The 19,800-nt window shown below is 50.4% G+C and overlaps 1 protein-coding gene across 1 annotated transcript in view; it reads left to right on the forward strand.

Moving 5' to 3' along the window:
- The window catches only part of NUP153 (nucleoporin 153), a 1,189,258-nt gene that overhangs the window by 1,127,488 nt on the left and 41,970 nt on the right, over positions 1 to 19,800 (forward strand). Inside the window, exon 21 of the mRNA XM_069613598.1 lies at positions 9,398 to 9,566. Within this exon, the coding sequence (XP_069469699.1) occupies positions 9,398 to 9,566 (169 nt within the window). The remainder of the gene's footprint in view (positions 1 to 9,397; positions 9,567 to 19,800) is intronic.

The following is a 19,800-nucleotide window of genomic DNA, read 5'->3' on the forward strand; positions in this document are numbered from 1 at the left end:
TCCCCCAGCCACAAGAAGAGATATGAGTGGTCTTCTAAGACCTTTGAGGCTGCCCCAGCAACGGGGCCCAACATAAGGCCAAGCACCGGGAGTTGGAAGGCTCTGGGAGCACAATTGCTACAGGCTCCCCGGCGGCCAGGGCGAGCACAGGCACCTTCGACCACAAGCCAACGAAGAAGAGGAAGTCTGACCACCCGGGTAAGCTTCTGGAGAAGCCCTGGACCGGCCAGTTGGAGAAGGCCAAGGGGGAGTGGGGTGCTGGCCCTCCCCCCAAGGTGAAGGCCCCTGGCTCGACCAGCTTTATAGCTGGAGTCAAGTACGGTACCACGGTAGCAGGCGTCTCCCTCTGTCCTGCTTATCAGCGTAGGTATGCTCCGTGTACAGTTGACATCTGCTGCAACACACTTGCGCTATTGTCGGTTTTACAATTCCTTCCACAGAGGTCTCTCGCAGGTTTGGGTTGGAAAGGACAAGGTTGCTTCTCTCCTTGTCAGCCTTTCGGTTCTTGCCGCCTTTCTCCTCCTCTTGAACTCCAGTGCCTGAATAGCTGTCTCGTTGTTCGGTCTGCCTTGCTTGTATTGTGCCCTCATGCTCCACCTATTATCACTGTGGAGAAAGGAAAGGGCTGTCGTGGGTGCGTGATTCTGGTTAATTTCCTGACTCTGCCTGACCCTTGGGTTGGGACATGTCAGGTAAACGGCTTTAGTTTTAGTCTGTTGTTTTTCGTGTCTTCAGAAAATGTTTGTGTCAAAAAAGAGGGTAAGGGGGGGGCGTAGAGTTTCCAAGTATCTTACTAGGTCAGAAGGAAAAAGGGTGTTTGTATGGAAACTCAGAAGGGTGAGTTTGGTAGGATTTGGGAGACAACAGTAATAACCGGGATTATTAGAGTGAAATGAACAAGGGGAATTGTGGGAACGGTAGTGTTTTTTCATGGTGTTCGGGAAGGAATAATCAGAGGGATGTGGAGAACAATGGGAAGTATTTGGGTAGGACACAGTAAAATAGGGATACTCCTACGTCCCGTCCCCTTTCCTCCATACTTTTGGGACATTACGTCCTATGGGACGGGACCAGAGCTCTTTTTGTAAAAAAGCATCAAATTGAATAATGTGTCCTTCTCTTTTTACGCGGGGTACCGCACACGGCCGTAACCCCACCCTCCTTAGCTCCGCCCCAAGCATCGCCCTTCAGTCCTTTTCTCCGCGCAGTCGGGGCTGGACGCACTTGCATCACCGGGAAGGCTTTTTTCTTTTCCCAATCTCCTTCTCTCCTCCTCCGGTTCTGCAGTCGCGTAGTCATCAGTCTATTCCGGATTGTTTTGGATTTGTCACTTGTTCCTCTTGCGAACGTCATTTCGCTAGGGCAGATCCCCATTCTCTGGAGTGTCTGGGACCGGATCACTGTTGAGACTCGTGTTTCTACTGTGACACCCTTTTGGTCCGGGCACTTCCGCGTTTTCGTCGTCAGTGGGAAGAGATCTTCCAGAGTTCCTCCATCGCGTTTTCAACTCTTCATCGACGGAAAGCTAAGACGCCTGGTAAGTTCCTTACTTTTCAGGCCACCCCGGCTGGGGGACTCCTTCCTGGGGTCCCCCAGGTCTGGGAAGGGCTTCAAAAGCTCTGCTACCAGGGTTTCTCCTGAGGTGCCTCACAGGCCTAATAGGCGTACCGGGGGTTTTCTCCGAGGTTCCCACGAGGGGTATACAGATACCGGATCACGATCCGAGGTTCACCAATCGGTTGCTAATAGCCAGCATTGTCATGCTGAGGCGTTTGGTACTGGAGTTCGCTCCGAGGTCTCCTTGTCTGGAGCTTCCCATACAGACACCGGTGTGCGTCCTAAGGCCTCCGTTGAGTCTTTCTGTACTGAACGACGGTTCGAGGCCCCTCTCGGGGGAGCTGTTGAGACTGGACTCCGTTTCGGGGTTCCTCTTTTCGAGGCTAGGGTGTATACCGACCGAACTGAGACCTGTCAAGGTCTTGTCTGTGAGGTGGATTCTTCAACGTTCCCGCGCTCGCGGTGTTACCGGTTCTGTTGAGGGGGCACAGGGAGAGGTTGCTGACAGTTTCTCCTCTGTTACCGGCTTTGCCGAGGTTCCTCTTGGAGGCTGATTCAAGAGGCAGGATGTCCAGTAAACATCCGAGGCCCCATAGTACCGGCTCTGCCGAGGATCCTTGTTTCAAGGCTAAAGTTTCGATCAAGTCCCCTGACCAGTCTGTGGAGATGCCTGCCTCATCCACACGTGACGCAGTTCTCCTCAGATGGTCTACGGTGGCCATTTTGGATTCTTCCCTTACTATGACTGGCACGCTTGGATACCGCATACGGTCTCGCTTCTGGGCTGTCTCTTCCTCAGAGGATGCCTTTTTCAGAAAGTTTCAGAGACTTATGCACTCTGACCCCATGAGGGAGTACTTTAAGGGCCTTTCTTGTAGCTCTGTCACCAAGGTTTTCCCCTGAGGTACCCCAAGGGCCTAACAGACGTACCAGAGATTTCTCCGAAGGTTCTGACGGACCTGCCAGTACCTGACATTGTTTCGAGGTTCACCATCCTGGTGCTAAAGTTGAGCCCAGTCCGGCTGGGTGCTGGGATACCAGGGTACACCCTGAGGTCTCCGTTTCTGGAGCTTTCCCCACTGTAACCAGGTTGAAACCTGAGGTTCCTCTTGTGGAGGCTAAAGTCTATATCGACAAATCAGAGACCTTCTGTGAGGGTCTTGTTTGTGAGGTATTGTGCTCAACTGACCCACGCTCAGTCGTGGTGGTACCGGTTCTGTCGAGGGGGAAAAGAGGAGGGTCACAGACCGCATTCCCTCTGGTACCGGCTTGTCCGAGGTTCCTCCGTTGGAGGCTAATTTTGAGATTGGTTCAAATATGTCGACTTAACATCCGAGACCACCCAGTACCGGCTCTGCCGAGGATCCTTGTAAGGCTAAAGTGTTAAGTCCCCCGACTCTCCTGAGGAGGCAATTGCCTCTGCTACACATGTGACGCAGTTCTCTTCAGGTGGCGACAAAATGGCGGCCCAACCTATGTGGCCCACGGCAGCCATTTTGGATACCTCCCTTACACCTACGTTCGCAACGTCTGGTGCTGGGAGCATTCCTTTTGGCAATAGTAACCCATTCCGCCCTTCTTTGACGGGCGTGCATGGGCTCTGCTGCCTCATACTGTCTCGCTCCCTCCTGCTTTTGCTCCACTGATCTATATGGACCCGGCCGGTGGTGGACCCTCCTGGCAACCTTCCTCCTTGTGTTCTGGGGGGTAGGTCCCTTACGAGCGGTTTCTTCCTCTTTGACACCTAAGCCCTCAGCTGAGGATGTGTTTTTTTTTTTTTTTGGGACGTTTCAGATGCTCATGCACTCTGACCCTATGAGGATGTATTTTGAGTGTCTTTTCACTCCTGTTCCACCCCCAGCCCCGGCTGCTCCGATTAGGTTTTTCTTTTAAAACCTGAGGCGGTAGGTGTGGAGGACCAGTCTTCTGTTCCCGTCTCGTTGGAATGAGCCTTAAGCGGATGAGGACGGCGATGAGCAGCCCTGCTCGGTCAGAGCAGTCGATGACTGGGAGGGGCTTGTGTAGCTCTGTTTCCAGGGATTCCCCTGAGGTGCCTCAAGGGCCTAATAGGCGTACCAGAGTCTTCTCTGAGGGTCCCTCAGAGGACCTGCCAAAACCGGGCGTGGTTCCAAGGTTCACCATTTGGATGCTAAGGTTCAGCTCAGTTAGTCTGTGGCTCTGGATTCACACAGTTAGTCTGTGGGGTTCACACTGAGGTCTCCATTTCTGGAGCTTTCCACACTGATATGGGTCTCCGTTTCTGGTGCTTGTCACACTGATCCACGGCTCGATGCCCCTCTTGAGGGAGCTATATGTCCCAGGTTAAGTACCGACCGAGTTAAGGGATCCTCTAAGGGTCCTGTCGGTAGGGTACATTCCTCAACCGTCCCAAGCTCAGGGTTGTGGTTGTACCGATTCTGTCAAGGGTGTAAAGGTCATCAGCAACAGGCCTTCCAGTACTGGCTCTGCCGAGGTTCCTTCATTGGAGGCTAATTCTGGTTCAGTTCCTAGGATGTCCACTAAACATCCTAGATCTGCCAGCACCGCCTCGGCCGAGGATCCTTGTTTCAAGGCTAAGTGTTTCTTAAGTCCCCCGACTCCCCTGAGGGGACAGTTGCCTCATTTTCTCCTATGATGCAGTTCTCTTCAGATGTTGACTGAATGGCGGCCCAACCTCCTTGGTCCACGGCAGCCATTTTGAATACCTCCTTACACCAACTTTCAGGACGACTGGTGCTTGGAGCGTTCCTTTTGAGGCTGAGCAGTTTTTCAACATTGTGGACAACAAGACCCGTTTGTCAGTCCTGGTGACAGCTTCAGCTAAGGCCCCTTGTACACAGAGGTCAGGGTCCCAGACTCGGCCTTCTCCGGGATCTGGGGGGGTTTCAGGGTCGCCGTGTGCACCGATCAGAAACTCCTGCCTGCAGCGGCAAGGTGGTTGGTTTTTCTCTCGGCCATCAGCCTCCTCTACAGGGACAGGTAATCTCCCTGCCGGCGTATCACCAAACTATATTTTTTGTCAGTCACACTACACTTCGGTGGGAGGACGAATCTCGTCTCATCTGGAGGCATGGCAAACCATCACCGAAGACTGGTGGGGGTTGTCCATCGTTTAGGCGGGATTTCACTTGCCCTTTCCTCCTACCCCACCCCTGAATTCTCTTCCGGCAGGTCGGGATGCCCTCCCTCAGAGCAGAAGTACAGAAACTTCTATACTTCAGAGCGGTGGAACCTGTTCCCCCTCATGGAGTAAAGGAGGGGCTAGTACTGCTGTCCTTTCACAGTGCTCAAAAGGCTGGTCTGCGCACGATCTTCAATCTTTCCGGGAGAAATTCAAGTTCATCACGCCATGCCAAATAAAATCCTCTCTTCGGAAGGGCGATTGGCTCAGTGTGGTGGTCTTCCAGGATGCGTAAATGCACATTCTAACTTGGAGCCTGCATATGAAATATCTGCGGCTCTCTGGATCCCACATATGAAATATCTGCGGTTCTCTGGAGCCCGTATATGAAATATCTGCGGTTCTACGTGGGAGCAGAACACTTCAGATTTGGGTACTCATTTTGGTCTCAGCTCAGCGAGACGCCCCGGAAAACTCCTGAGGGATCTCGCAGCGGTCTTCCAATACCTGATCTTCAAAGTTTCCCCATTTGAGAGTAAGGCTGACCCCAGTTCTGCTGTGGCTTTGGATACCATGGTTCGCCCTGAGGCTTCTCCATCTGGAGCTAACTGTACAGAGGCTTGGCTCGAGGCCCCTCTCGAGGTGGCTATAAAACCAGGGTTAAACCTGAGGTTCCCCTGCTTGGGGCTAAATCTGTCACCCAACAGAATTGAGTCCTGGCTGTAAGGTATAGCCCTAAGCCTTTCCCCGCGCGGCCCTGGTGATAACAGTTCTGTTGAGGGGGCGAAAGAAGGTGGTCACGTACCACAGACCTGCCGAGATTACTCCACTAGAGGCTAATTCTGGGGAAGCCCCTGACTTGTTGAGTAAACACCCTAGATCTGCTAGTACCGGCTCTGCTGAGGTTCCTTGTTTCAAGGCCAGGTTGACACGCAAGGCCCCCGACTCCCCTGGGGAGACTATTTCTTCACTTGTTCCTGTGATGCAGTTCACCCCTGGTGTGTGATTATGGCGGGCCAACCTCCGCGGGCCACAGGGGCCATTTTGAATAACTCCCTTAAAGCAAGGTTTTACATCAACAAGCAAAGCGACACACTCTCCTCTCTTGTGGATCGCGTCATACAAATTTGGGCTGAGCCATCCAATATATTGTTTGGCTCCAGGCTCCACACATCCCGGGTCACCTCAATGTGACCGCAGATTAATTCAGTCGCCAGTCGACATCGGTTAAGAGTGTGAGATGAACAGCAATATCATTGCCAACCTTTTCCAGCAATGGGGTACGCCAGAGGTGGTCCTCTTTGCAGCTTGGTGTCAATAAGAAAGCTTATGTTTTCCCCTCATTGCCTCCCATCTATTGGTCACTCTGTAAGCACATCGAACCGTTGCCAAAGAGGCTGTTCTTAAAAACCTTTTTCAGTAAGGGGATTCCATCCACACGAATTTCCTGTGAGGAGTGCTTGTTAATCTCCCGAAAGTATGGAGGAAAGGGAACGGGACGTAGGAGTATAACAAAGTTACTCACCGTAGTGACTACCTTACTCCTAGTCCCCTTTTCTTCATACGCCCGCCCTCCATCCTCTCTAGTAAGTATCCTCTATTATTGCTTAAAGGGTCTCAGACCTGGCGATAGGAAAGGACTGAAGGGCGATGCGCGCGGAAGAGCTAAGGAGGGCGGGGTTACGGCCACGTGCGGTACCCCGAGTAAAGAGGACACATTTTTCAATTTGATGCTTTTTTACAAAAAGTGCTCCGGTCCCGTCCCACAGGACGGAATGTCCCAAGAGTATGGAGGAAAGGGGACCATGGACTAGGAGTAAGGTAGTCACTACGGTGAGTAACTTTGTTATTCTGATAGATATGGTTTTTAATGGCTTTACCAGATGCGAGGATATTTTGGATTATGTTAAAGGAGTTTCAAGGGGTGAAAGTGAGGTCGGGTTTGTGCAACCTATAAAAGCCTCAAGGACCAAGTCTTCCTCGTCTCTTTCTCCGGTGTATTTCCGCGCCTCACCTTGGGCATGCCCCCTGAGCATAATCCTGGGTTTCCCTACGCAGGTGATCCTCCCTGGCTTGTTCAACCCTAGGGTTGGAGAAAGAGGGGGCCCGTTCTTCCCTAGCCAGCTGAATAAGGGATTCCTGGGATCTACTGTAGAGAACACCCTTGGGTTTCTCACATTACCCAAAACCTACTCTAATCAAAAACTCCATATGTAAAAAGTTAGTGATACAAAAGTATCCACATTGCACTGCGCTGTAAGGGGTGGTGTAAAAATACAAGAATTCAAAAGGGAAACAACGTTTTCCATTACTGATAGTCTGAAGGATTGATCAGTGTCTCTAGAAGAAAGTGGCCAAAGTGAAGCTATAGGCTTTACCTCTTTAAAAAGTCAGGGCAGGATAATAAACAAGAGCAATAAGAGTGGTGTCCCATAGGAAACAATTGGGGGAAACTTGCGGAAAGAAAATCTTTCCGAACAAGCCGTAATCATGGCAATATTCAAAATAGGAAATAGGGACACGCCAATATCTTAAAATTGGCCGAATGGGTGGGAGAAAACTATATTCTTTGCAAGATCCAACTGGGTTTTCGGCCAGACCTCCGAACACGCCCTACATATCTACTCAATTGCACGGTTGTTAGTGAAAAACTAACCAACATACCTGGCGTTCATGGACCTGAGCACTGCATTTGATAAAGTAAATGGAGCTAAACTATGGCAGGTTCTCGGGTCAATGAAATGTCTGAATGCCATTCTGGAGATTCGTGGGGCTATCCACCAGGAAAATCTGACATTTGTCAGGAGTGGAGCCATTGGTCATTGTAGACCCTCTTTTCCGATTTAGTACTGGGGTGCATAAGTTTGCATTTTGGCCCTGCTGTTTTTATTTTTTATGTATTTATTGCATTTATAGAGCACTTTAAGCCAAAGCACTTTACATAGCAATAACAAGAATACATTGGAATAAAATGGAAGCATAATTGTAAACATGAGACAAACCATCAAAAACAATAAGTAGAACACTTTGCCTAGGACTGTAAAGAAAAGCAGATCAGAGGGGAGAGTAAGACGGAAGTAATAAGGTTAACAGGACGGGGATGGAGAAGATGAGATTTCAAGGAAGAATGGAAGGACGGGTATGAGGAAATGGAGCGGATAGAGAGGTAGAGAATTCCAGTGTAGGGGGGCAAGGAGCTGAAATGAGAAGGGGCACAGGGAGGTGGGGGAACGGAGTAGGAAGAGATCAGCAGATCGGAGGGGCCATTTTCATAAACTGTTTGTATGATTCATTATTGGGCCGCAATGCAGATGTACCAAAGATTGGGCTTGTGACATCTCCTGTGTTGGCCTATGCCAACAATACGGTTATTGGCTCATACCCCTGGAGCACTACAACTCGTTAATACATAACTGTCTTTATTAATGAGTTGGATTTACAAGTAAATACTTCAAAGTCGGCAATACCGGTCTGTTCTCAGAATAAGAACTTCAAAATCCCCCAAATGTCCAATATCGACTTAGTCATACCAGAGGTACAAGAGTTTGACTATTTGGGGATCCGTTTCTCTAGGGATCAGTCAAGTCACATTTACAAAAGCAGGCCGTTAGGATAACGGATTCATTAGTTGGTATCTTCCGATTCATGAACAGTTGCAAAGGCCAATCCATTAATATGCTTTTTATAGATTTAATCAGCAAAAACCAAAGCTACTGTAAAGTATGGCTCCTCTCTTTGGGGTTATGCAAAAGCTCCAAATCTTAAAATGATTTAAAATGAGTTCCTGAAGAAGATATCCAGTCTCCTGCAGGCGAATCTGAATTACGCGACCCATAGCGAATTGGGTTTGGCATTTTTTCAGAAGCCGAGCTATCTTTCCAACAGGTTTTGGTGACTCTGCATCTGGTCTAACCCCAAGGCTGAGCTCCCAACATTTTAGTTTCCCGCATCATATGTAAGAAGGGTGCTGAGGCAATCGTTTGGCTCAAACATGTGAAATGCTCACTTAATCAGAGAAATGCCGGCTTTAACATCTGTACTTTATCTTCACCTAAATGTAAAGATTTATCTTGATGTGTGAAGTTTTATATTAATGACTGTAGGAAATATCTGGCAACTGGCTAACTAACTGTACACATGATTGTGTCCACTAAACTTGAGCAGTTTATTATGGACTTAATACTATGGCAGGTCCTGTTTTAATTGTTTACAGTTGAGTGCTGTGCTGTCGGTCTAGTCCGGTTCTGATCTTAAACATGTATGTGTGCTGCTGATTTGGAAGACTTGTTACTTTTTTTTTTTTTTTAGTGCTGCTGGTTTTACAGTGTTGCCATGCACCATACCTTTTATTAAATATTGATTCCCAGGTAAATGCCTGGGCCTTAGTGTCTTAATATGCTAATCCTGGAGGATTCATGGTCGTACTGAATTGTAGATTAATGTTTTCATTATTCTCTAGGCTGGTTTATTAATATTTGGTATTGTATTTTGTTAAATGTTTGGAATTGAATTTTTTATTGTAAGTTTTATGGAATTTTTGTATTCCGAATAAACATTTAGTGAATGAGTAAATTAATGCATCATGTTTTAGCGCGTGAATGCAGCCATTTATTTAGTGCACACTAACTTGAATATTGTGTGCCATTTCCAACTTAACTATTCTATCAAGGCAAAAGATACTTTCAAAACTAATGAAAAATCTTAATTCCATCCTTTCAGGTCCAAATTTCCAGTTTGGTGGGAATACAAGTTTCAACTTTAGTAGCAGCAATCCAAGTGGCATCTTCACCTTTGGTTCAAACCCTGGAGGACCCACAACCCAGGCACAGCCCCAGCCTCCCTCGGGTGGCTTTGGATTCAACCCGCCTGCTCCCTCTTTTACATTGGGGTAAGGACATGTTTTTTATAAATGCCCAGGATTCATGTGGTGGTCTTAGTTTAAATTTTTTTTTGCACGAGTCCCAGAGAAAAGTGTGTTCTATATAATGTGATCTAAGGAAAGTCAAAAATGAATTCAATCCAGTTTGGCTACTGTTAGGCAGTTTTTGTACAACCCTCTAGCAAGGGCTGTACAACCACTAACCTTACGTTGTGGCAGTGCACCCAAACTGAACGTCAAACCACTCTTTATGTAGGTAGTGGAAGAAGAGTGTTGGGACTGATTTTCAATACTCTGGCTTGGTGGACAGATGTATAGAAGGCCAATATAGTATAGTTACAGCGACAACTCTGGGAGCTGTAGCCAAACCAGTTAAAGGTAGGTGGACGAGTGGTCTAGGCTAAGTCTCAAGAGGTGGTGCGCTAGTAAGGGGTCCTCAATGAACACACACAGTGAAAAGTCAGGGAAAACATTGAGACAATCCGTTATTAAAGATACTTATGGCCCTAATAACACTGACAAAAATGACTACAGCTTATATTATCACACAACACTAACAACTGGTACATGTATACAATCATTAGAGGAGGGCAAAATACATATAAAATCCCTGGAAAGGAAGGCGAGTATTACTATAAAGCACTAATAAAACAGAGAAAGGGACCAGTGGGATAGGGAATGGTATATATCACACTTATCTTTTCCTAAATAAAAATAAATGTAGTTTTTTAATTGAAATTTTATTAACATAGAAACATATAAAATATCAATTCTTAAAAAACCTATTCAACATACAGTTTAGTTCACAATACAAAAGTCCTCCACATCAATAGCCGATGAAACTATCTGTGTTCAATTCCACAGATTGATAAAGTCTACATATGTTTCGGTTGACTATTTGGACTGTCGTAAATTCGTCCTCTTGATAAAGCAACCTTCTTCAGGACCAAATATGGGAATTTAGTCATTCCCATTAAACCATGTAGGGTGTGTTACAACACTTGTGGACATAGATTGGTAACCAGTGGGTAGCTCTCCTAATGTGTGAGATGGGGTCGGTCTTTTTTATTCCTAGCGCTGCCGTAATGCTTTGTTCTGAATAAGTTGTAATTTGGCAAGGTTACTGTTGGACGTGCCTAGGAGTATGTTGCCGTAATCCAGCTTGGAAAGTATTAGGGCTCTTGCTAGAGTGACGCAGTTTTTGGGCGTGAGGAATTGGCGGCTTAGGGCGATAGGTTTTGCAGTGTAGGAGGTGGTTGAAGAGAGGGCATTAGCTTGTTTTGTCATTGTGAGATTCGCATCTAAGTAGACACCAAGGGTTTTCACATGTTTAAGGATAGGTAGCGTGGTGCTGTCAATATTGAATGATGCATAATCAGGTAGTAATGCGCTGATTTTAATTGCGGACCCTACTATAAACAGCTCTGTTTTTTCATCATTAAGCCAGACTATTGTGGGCCATCCAATTTTGAATTCATGCATAGATTTCGGACACCTGGATAGAGAGACGCGCCTGTGCAAAGACATTCAGTTAGAAACCACAAAAAAGGAACATGAAACCCTAAAGGACACGAGGGCAAATTTCCAATAAACTCTTCATCGGGGCACCTTCATTACTCTGCATTCGTTTCGGAGCCAGGGTGTACACAAGAGCCCTAGTCTGGGTTCAGAGCTTTTTCATCCTCATGGCACAATCCTCCAAACCGGTCTTCCTCTTTTTGGCCAGTCAACAAAGAGGTTTTAAAAGAGGTAATGATCGAGGCAGAATTGCAGCCTCTTGAGCTCTGCTGCCCACTCCAGAAAATGACATTCCAATCCAGGTACCCTCCCATGCTTTCACGTTGGGGACCTGCGTAACATTTTTCACCCACACATGGCAGGGGGTAAAATCAGATCAGTGGGTGCTAACTGTGGCTAAGGGATATTCGATGGAATTCCTGGAAAGACCCTTGTCACCATCCTCCTCAAACAAGCGATCGAGCTGGCTCCAGTTTTAGAGGAAAACAAAGGTATTAAGTGTACTTCCTTGTTACCATATAAGATCAGACTATGCGCACCCCTGTCTTAGACCTGCGTTCTGCAAACATGCATGTCAAGCCACAAAAATTCAGGATGACGACACTGCAGGAAGTAATCCCTCTACTAAAACAAGGTGACTACATGGCAACATTAGACATGAAAGATGCATATTTTCATATTTCAATATTACCAGCGCACAGAAAATACCTAAGAATCAAAGTGGGAAACGAATGCTACCAAAAAGGTGCTGCCATTCGGCATTGCCTCAGCACTAAGAGTGTTTACAAAGGTAGCTGCACTCCTACAGCAGCAATGCATTCATGCCAGTGTACCCTTACCTAGACGACTGACTAATAACAGGGGGCACACCTTAGTTGTCAGCAAAATATTCAAGTGGGCTTCTCAATCAACGAGAAAGAATCCAGTCTAGGGCCCAGTCAAGTAAAACAATTTCTAGGGGCAATAATTCGATCAAAAGACAGCCTTGGAGGTCAAGATCACAGCCATCAAGAAAGCCACAGGTAATTTTCATAGCAGAGCGGTGACCTCAGCATGGTGGTACCAACACCTCTTGGGTATCATGGCGGCATGTCTACTAGCAGTGCCATACACGAGGCTCAAAATGAGGCGATTACAACTGCCCTTTCGCAGCCTCATGGGTGTGAGGGGGGCTTCCCAGGCGGAACTAGTCGGCATTCCTCCTTCTTTCCACCAGGACCGTGTCTGTTGGAGCACAGACTGCAACTTGAGGGTAGGCAGACCCTTCCGGCAACCATCCCTACAGGTTACCATCACCACAGATTCTTCCTTGGAGGGCTGGGGAGCTACCCTCGACAACCACAGCATCCATGGAGTTTGGTCTCTTCAGGAACAGGAGGCCCATATCAATTGGCTAGAGCTGAAGGCGATCTGGCTTGCTCTCAAAGCCTTCCTGCCGCTGATCAGTGGTGTTAGGGCGAATTCTCAGAAATGTGCTAATTCCCTATTATCTTGGAGACCCACAGCTCTTTTTGCTGGACTTAAGGACTTTTAATTTCTAACCTGCAGAGAGTGAGACCTTTTTCCCACTTTTGTATTTTTCTGTGATTTGGACTCTGTTTCTTTTGACTTTGGAGTCTGACAAACTCCCAGGGCATCTTCTTTACATTTTGTGAGACAGCACCTTCAGTGCAGTGGCACAGGGAATTCTCTTAGATTTCCCAAAGGTTTACATACCTTCTCTTGGTAAAACTATTGTTTCCAAGAGCAGTGAAGTGAAATTGACTTTACTTGCATTTTGTAACTTTCTAGACCCAGCGCACGCTATCTTACCATAGGGTGTTCGAGGGGTTACTTAGTATCCCCTTTGTCTAGTTTCTCATGTAACATTTTTGTTACCCTTTCTAAAATTAATGACTGGTGGCAGTGGTTTACTTTTTCCTACCATTGTGTGTTTGTACCACGGGCTGCAATTGCAGCTGCAGTAAGACACCCATGGGTGCCCAGTTTGTCAAAATGGCACTGGTCTTCTTTTTTCACAATTTCTTCTTGGAAAGGTCCTTCTCCAGCATGGGGTCTGGCATGGATTCACATGCTCATGAATATTCCCTGTAGTCAGGCTGGGAATCCTCAGTAAAGAAAAAAATCAGTATCGGTATCAGTTTAGTTTCTGATCTCTTTCTTAGTAGTAACCAATCACTGATCTCTGGGTCATACTGCCCCCAGCCAATGACTGCCCTCTCCCTAAGCCCCTCCCCTGCAGCCATCCTCAGATTTTTAACGCAAGTTCAAGTGTTGGGAGTCCTCGTGCTATAGCTCTCGAGCTTTTACTGCGTTTTGCACTTTTTCAGAGATTTATCTAATTTTTTGGTTAAATCGAGCCTCAAGCTCCACCGTTTCTATTTCCAATCAACGGGGACCCGTTTTGGAATTTTCTACGCCCCTCAAGGGTGAAGTTTTTGTCGAGCTACACTTCTTGGAGGATTCCAGAAGTTTCTGAGGCCTACCTCATGGACATGGCCCAGGAGAAAGGAAGCTCGACGCCAGGCAAGCTGTTCAGGAACTGCCCTGGATGCAAGCTACAGAACCTGTTCAAGGAGGATGAGTACTCGAGGTGCCTCTGCTGCCTTCACGAAGACAAAACGCACGTGGAGAAGGACTGTGCCTTTTGCATGAACATGTCGGAACGGACCATGAGGGATCGTCGGACCCGTCTCGCCAACTGGTTGGAAGGCAAGAGCCCAGCAGGTGAGAAGAAGTCTGAGCGGTCATCTAAGTCCTGTGAGGGAGCCCCGGCGACGGGGGCCCAACAGAAGGCTAAGCACAGCGAGTCCGCGGGCACCGGGAGCGCAGAACGGTCAGGCTCCTTGGCTGCCAGGCAGGGCGCACCTTCGCCGACGCCATCAACCACGAGCCAACGCTCTGGCCCGGGGAAGAGAAAATCCGAGAACCCTGCTAAGCTTCTGGAGAGGCCCTGGTCGATCTCGGAGGAACCGGCCGAGGGGGAGCGAGACAGTGACCCTCCCCCTAAGGTGAAGGCCTCCAGCGCGCCCAAGGTGGTGAAGGCTTTGATTCACCCAGCCAAGGCCTCTATTGAGGGAGTCGCTGCGGCCCTGGCAAAGCCTACGGAGGCTACCCCAGTGGTGGCGACCTCGGGGCCCAGAGTTTCCCTGCCTCCCCAGAGGGAATTCTCTTTTAAGCCCATCGAGAAGATCCCCGTGAAGACCCCGGTGAAAAAAGAGGGGGGAGGGCCGGTGGCCATTACAGACACAGCCTCCGAGGAGGAGCTGGTAGAAGTCGAGGAGGGACTCGACAAGAATTTGGAAGAGGCCCATTCCCACGGGAGGGTTCCCGACGCGAGCGCAGGTGGCGACGACGAGGCTCCTGTGGAGGAGGAGCAACCATCGCACCCGTCGCGGTACGAGCCGCAGGACCACTCGGCGACCATCTTGACAGCAATCCAGGCCTTATGCACAGAGATCAGGACCAGATTGTCTCTCCCCCCGACAGACGACCAGACTGAGTCGGGTCAGTCGGGAAGCCCTCCAAGCAAGAGGAGGAGGATTCATCCAGCCCACCTTGTCAGCCCTCACGGCCCTCTCAGCCTGTCTCCTTCCCCGATCCCGAGGGATGACACGGGAACAGATACTGCCACGACAGGGGACGGATGACAACGGTGGTGACAGCCTGACGAAATTGGCTAGTTTCACGGTGTCCAAACTTTTCCAGCTCTGCCCCGAAGAGAAGGAAGACTTCCTCTACCAGCGGCGCAAGGCCAAGAGGAAGACTGTCCTCGCAGTGCCGTTGCTGGATGACATTTGGGACGAGGGACTTGCTCTTCTTAAGAACCAGTCCACGACGCCTGCCAAGAGGGACCAGTACGAGAAGTAGTACCGGGTCCCCAACGCCGCCCCGTTGTGCCTTAGGGCGCAACCGACCCCTGATTCGGACGTCTCGGCAGCGGCCAAGAAGAAAGCGGGGGGCATCAGCCTCAACTTCTACTTCCCCGCCGGACAGTAAAGGAAAGAAACTGTATGCAATGGGACGACAAGTCATCTCGTCGGCGGCGACAACGATTAAGGCTGCCAACGCCCTGGCGATCGTGGCCTGCTACGACAGGGAATTGTGGTACAAGATCGCCCCCCTGTTGAACTTCCTACCGGACGACAAGAGGGCGGAGGCCCTGGCGATCCTGCAGGAAGGCGAGGTGGCGTCTGACCACGCCATAACGGTGGCCACGGACATTGCTGACGCCGGTTTCCGCCAGTTGGGCAACAGCGTTTGCCTTAGACGGCAAGGGTGGCTCAAGGCGACGGATTTCCGCCAAGACGTGCAAGCCAAGGTTTTGGACATGCCCTTCGACGGGAACAATCTGTTTGGGAAGACAGTGGATGAGTCCCTCCAAGCCATCAAGACCGACAGACGGCTCGGGCCCTAGGAGTTCTTCAGCAACGAAGGCCGTCCTTTCGGAACTCGGGGTGCAAGCAAAGTGCCTCCAAGGGATTCGGCAGGGACTCCTCTACCTACCGCCAGGCGGCCCGATCCTCGTCGCAAGAAGCCTACAGGGGACGAGGCAAGTCTGGGGGATATCGCCGTCGTCGCCAGGGAGGCCAAGGCGGGCCTCCAAGCAGGACTGAACCGGCTGTTGTGTCGTGCCCCCACCGAAGCACTCTGGTCAGAGGCCGGCTGGCGAAGTTCGTCATCATGTGGGAGTCCATCTCCGACCGTTGGGTGCTGGATGCCCTGGCTCAGGGGCACGCCCTCGAAATTCTAAAGAAGTGCCCCCCATTTCACCCGTGGCCAGGAAGGAAAACCACATCCCTCGACTACTGTTGGAGGTAAGGGCGATGCTCAAAGGTGCCATCAAGCTCGTCCCGAAGAGGCTCTGGGGCTCCTGAGTTTACTCAAGATACTTCCTCGTAAAAAAGAAAGGAGGATGGCGCCCCATCCTGGACCTGTGTCGACTAAACAAGTACATCAAGGCACAGAAGTTCCGGATGGTTACCCTCCAGCACATGCTGGGACAGCTGGAGGAAGGCGACTTCCTGCCGTCGTTGGATTTGGAGGATGCGTACTTCCACATCCCCATTCTAAAAGGACACCAACAGTTTCTCAGGTTCGTAGTCCAGGGACAGCACTACCAGTTCAAGGCCCTCCCGTTCGGACTGAAGTCGGCGCCCAGGGTATTCACCAAGTGCCTAGCACCGGTGGCGGCGCGGCTGCGCTTGCAGGGGATCCACGTTTACCCCTACCTGAACGATTGGCTCATCGAGCAAGTACAAGGGAGCTCGCCGTAGAAAACACAGCGAAGACCGTCCAGCTGCGCACGGACCTGGGGTTCTCCATCAACTTCCCCAAATCCCACCTGGTCCCGTCGCAGGTCGCACTGTTTCTGGGAGCCAAGCTCGATATAGTGGTGCGACTGGCCTGGCCGTCGGAGGAAAGGACAAAGGCCATCCTGGGCAAGGTGCAGCATCTACTGGCCATGGACATGGCCAGGGTGAGGTCCATCAAGTCCCTCCTCGGGATGATGTCCTCATGTATTTATCTCGTGCGCCTGTGCAGGCTTCGGATGCGTCCTCTACAGGAGTTTCTCGACGCCCGCTGGATCCAACCGGTGGGCAGCTTAGACGACCAGATCCCTCTCAACAAGACTTTCCGTCGAGCGATCCGGTGGTTGGGCATCCGCGCTCATCTGACGACGGGCACGGACTTTCAGACCCCGACTCACCAGGTGACGGTGACTACGGATGCCTCCCCGGAGGGGTGGGGAGCGCACACCGGAGATCTTCACACGAGAGGCCTTTGGCTCCCGGAGGAGAAGCCGCTCCACATCAACATCCTGGAGCTCCGTGCAGTGTTCTGGGCCCTCAGGTCCTTTCTCCCGTCCCTCAAGGGCAAGGTGGTGAGGATCTTCACCGACACCACTACCACCATGTTTTACATCCGAAAGCAGGGAGGAACCAGATCCCCAGCTCTGTCCAAGGAAGCCCAGGACCTGTGGCATTGGGCCGTCACCCAGCGGATGTTTCTGGTAACCTTTCATCTGGCAGGGATAAAGAACACCATCACCGACTCACTCAGCAGGGAGCTGTACTCGTGCCACCAGTGGGAGCTGCGTCAGGATCAAGTGGATCGACTCTTCCAGCGAAGGGGCAAACCCCAGATCGACCTGTTTGCGACGGCGACAAACTCGAAGTGCCAGAGCTTCGCCAGAAGGTTTCCCCAGCCGAGAAGCATGGGCGATGCTTTTCTTGTTCCCCTGCGACGGCCTGTTCCTATATGCGTTCCCTCCGTTGCTGCTCCGACTCATCAACCAGCTCAAGAGGTCCCGGTGCAGGATGATCCTCGTCGCACCGGCGTGGCTGAGACAGATCTGGTTCCCGGACCTTCTGGACTTGTCAGCGTCCCCACCAGTCAAGCTGCAGACGGACGCGGATCTTCTCTCCAGGGAAGGAGGTGCCATCTTTCATCACGACCGGAGTCGCTGAACTTGCAGGCCTGCGCATACAAGTGGAAGAGGTTCTCTGTCTGGTGCCGTGCACAGAAGATTAACCCGCTACGGATTACGGCCCCTCAAGTGCTGCCGTACCTACTGTCCCTGGCCAAGGCTGGACTAGCTCATGCCTCCATCAAGATGCATCTGGCTGCGATCTCCCGATACACCAGAACTACAGGACGGGCGTTTTTTTGGTCTCATCGTCTGGTGAAGGAATTTATGAAGGGACTGTTCCGATTGTTGGCCCCTGCCCCGGCGTGGGAGCTTAACATGGTGCTGACCAGGCTCATGGGGGCGCCATTCGAGCCTCTTCATTCGGCGCCGTTGAAGTTCCTGTCGTGGAAAACAGAATTTCTTGTGGCCATCACCTCCACGACGAGTGGGAGAGATCCAGGCCCTATCCTGCAAGCCTCCATACTTGACTTTTTTCACGACACGAGGGTGGTGCTGAGGACGCACCCCTCCTTTATGCCCAAAGTGCCGTCTGACTTCCACCTCAACGAGCCCTTAGTGTTACCAGTTTTTTTCCCGTCGCCTTTGTCGCCGGCCGAGAGGACTTTGCACTAGCTGGATGTAGCTAGAGCACTGAATTTCTACGTGGACCGCACAAAGAGTTTTCGGAAGACGTCACAGCTGTTTGTAAACTTTGGACCTGGAACCAAGGGAAGGCTCTCTCGAAGGCTTCCATTTCCAGATGGCTCTCCGGCTGCATCATGCACTGTCACCGGTTGGCAAACCGACCGCTGCCCGGACATCCGAGAGCCCATTCGACCAGAGCGATCGCTGCTACCACAGCGTTCCTGTCTGGTGTGCCCCTGCTGGACATCTGCAGGGCTGTTACGTGGAGGTCGACGCACACTTTCACGAGATTTTACTGCGTCGATCGGGCCTCCAGGGAGGTGTCCAGGGTCGGCCAAGCAGTGCGGCGCAACCTGTTCGCATGAAGGTGGGCCTGGTGAGGAGGTAAGAGTTGTTTAATGTTGAGTTATGTAATGCTTAATGTTGATCCTTTGCCACCTCCCGTGGTTGTGCATGTGTGTACTGCTAGGTATTCTTATATTCATGTGAATCCATGCCAGACCCCATGCTGGAGAATGAGCAAGTTACTTACCTGTAACTGTTCTCCAGCATGGGTCTGGCATGGATTCGCATGCAAACCCTCCCTCCCCGGCGCTTCACTTGGTCATACTGCCACTTTACGTGCTACCAAATCTGAGGATGGCTGCCAGGGGAAGGGCTTAGGGAGAGGGCAGTCATTGGCTGGGGGCAGTATGACCCAGAGATCAGTGATTGGTTACTACTAAGAAATACAGATCAGAAACGAAACTGATACTGATTTTTTTTCTTTACCGAGGATTCTGGGCCTGACGACGGAGAATATTCATGAGCATGTGAATCCATGCCAGACCCATGCTGGAGAACAGTTACAGGTAAGTAACTTGTTCCTTCTTGAGATTTACTCTGCACGCCAAAGCACGTATGGTCCCTTTGTGTTTTTTTTGTTGGTGGGATTCACTGGTGAAGCCTGTTTCTGGCTCCAGCGTGTCTGGCAGGGCAGGAAGCCAGGGAGGTGCCAGCAACGCTCTGTGCTTAATCTCCTTGGTTACAGGAATGCACCCAAGGGTGATTGGCCGGAGGGCTGTCCTTAGAGGACAGCCACCCTGCTGTGCGAGTGACAACTAGGCTGCGAATGAATGGGAGAAACCTGCATAAAAGGCAAGGCTTTTTGCTTGGAAGGCAGAGTCGCCACTGGATGAAGGAATCCGAAGAAGAACTTGGAAGAGGCGCCTGCTGCAACTCCTGCACTGTTGGCTGGCCCGGTGAAGCCCTGCTGCAGTGCTGAACCTCCAAATTCGCCTTGACTAGAGAAGACCTGCAAAGGACAACTTATACTTTTGGGTCGGTGGGACCAATCGAGCTCATCTGGAAATCCTCTCGGAGCTGGCTGTACTTCCATTGCTGCTGCAGGAACCGAAGTGCCAGGGAGAGGAACACCAGAATCAAGTGAGTGTCTTTAAGTCGGACTCGAGCTTCAAGAAGATCCTCCGAACTCCCAGGAAGCACGGGTGACCACCTCAACAGAGTGCTGGACCCCAGATGCAACGAAAGTCCATAGTGGTATCCGGGAATTGCGGTGGTGCTATTTGTGAGAGCTGCGAGGAGCTGAAACCGTGAAGTGCCGCTGATTTGTAATTGGCCCATTGCTGCTGCTGACCTTCAATTTGTAGTGCAGGAGTCCCCAAACGT

Source organism: Ambystoma mexicanum, chromosome 5p, assembly GCF_040938575.1.
Source record: "Ambystoma mexicanum isolate Mex_15411 chromosome 5p, UKY_AmexF1_1, whole genome shotgun sequence".
Classification (NCBI taxonomy): domain Eukaryota; kingdom Metazoa; phylum Chordata; class Amphibia; order Caudata; family Ambystomatidae; genus Ambystoma; species Ambystoma mexicanum.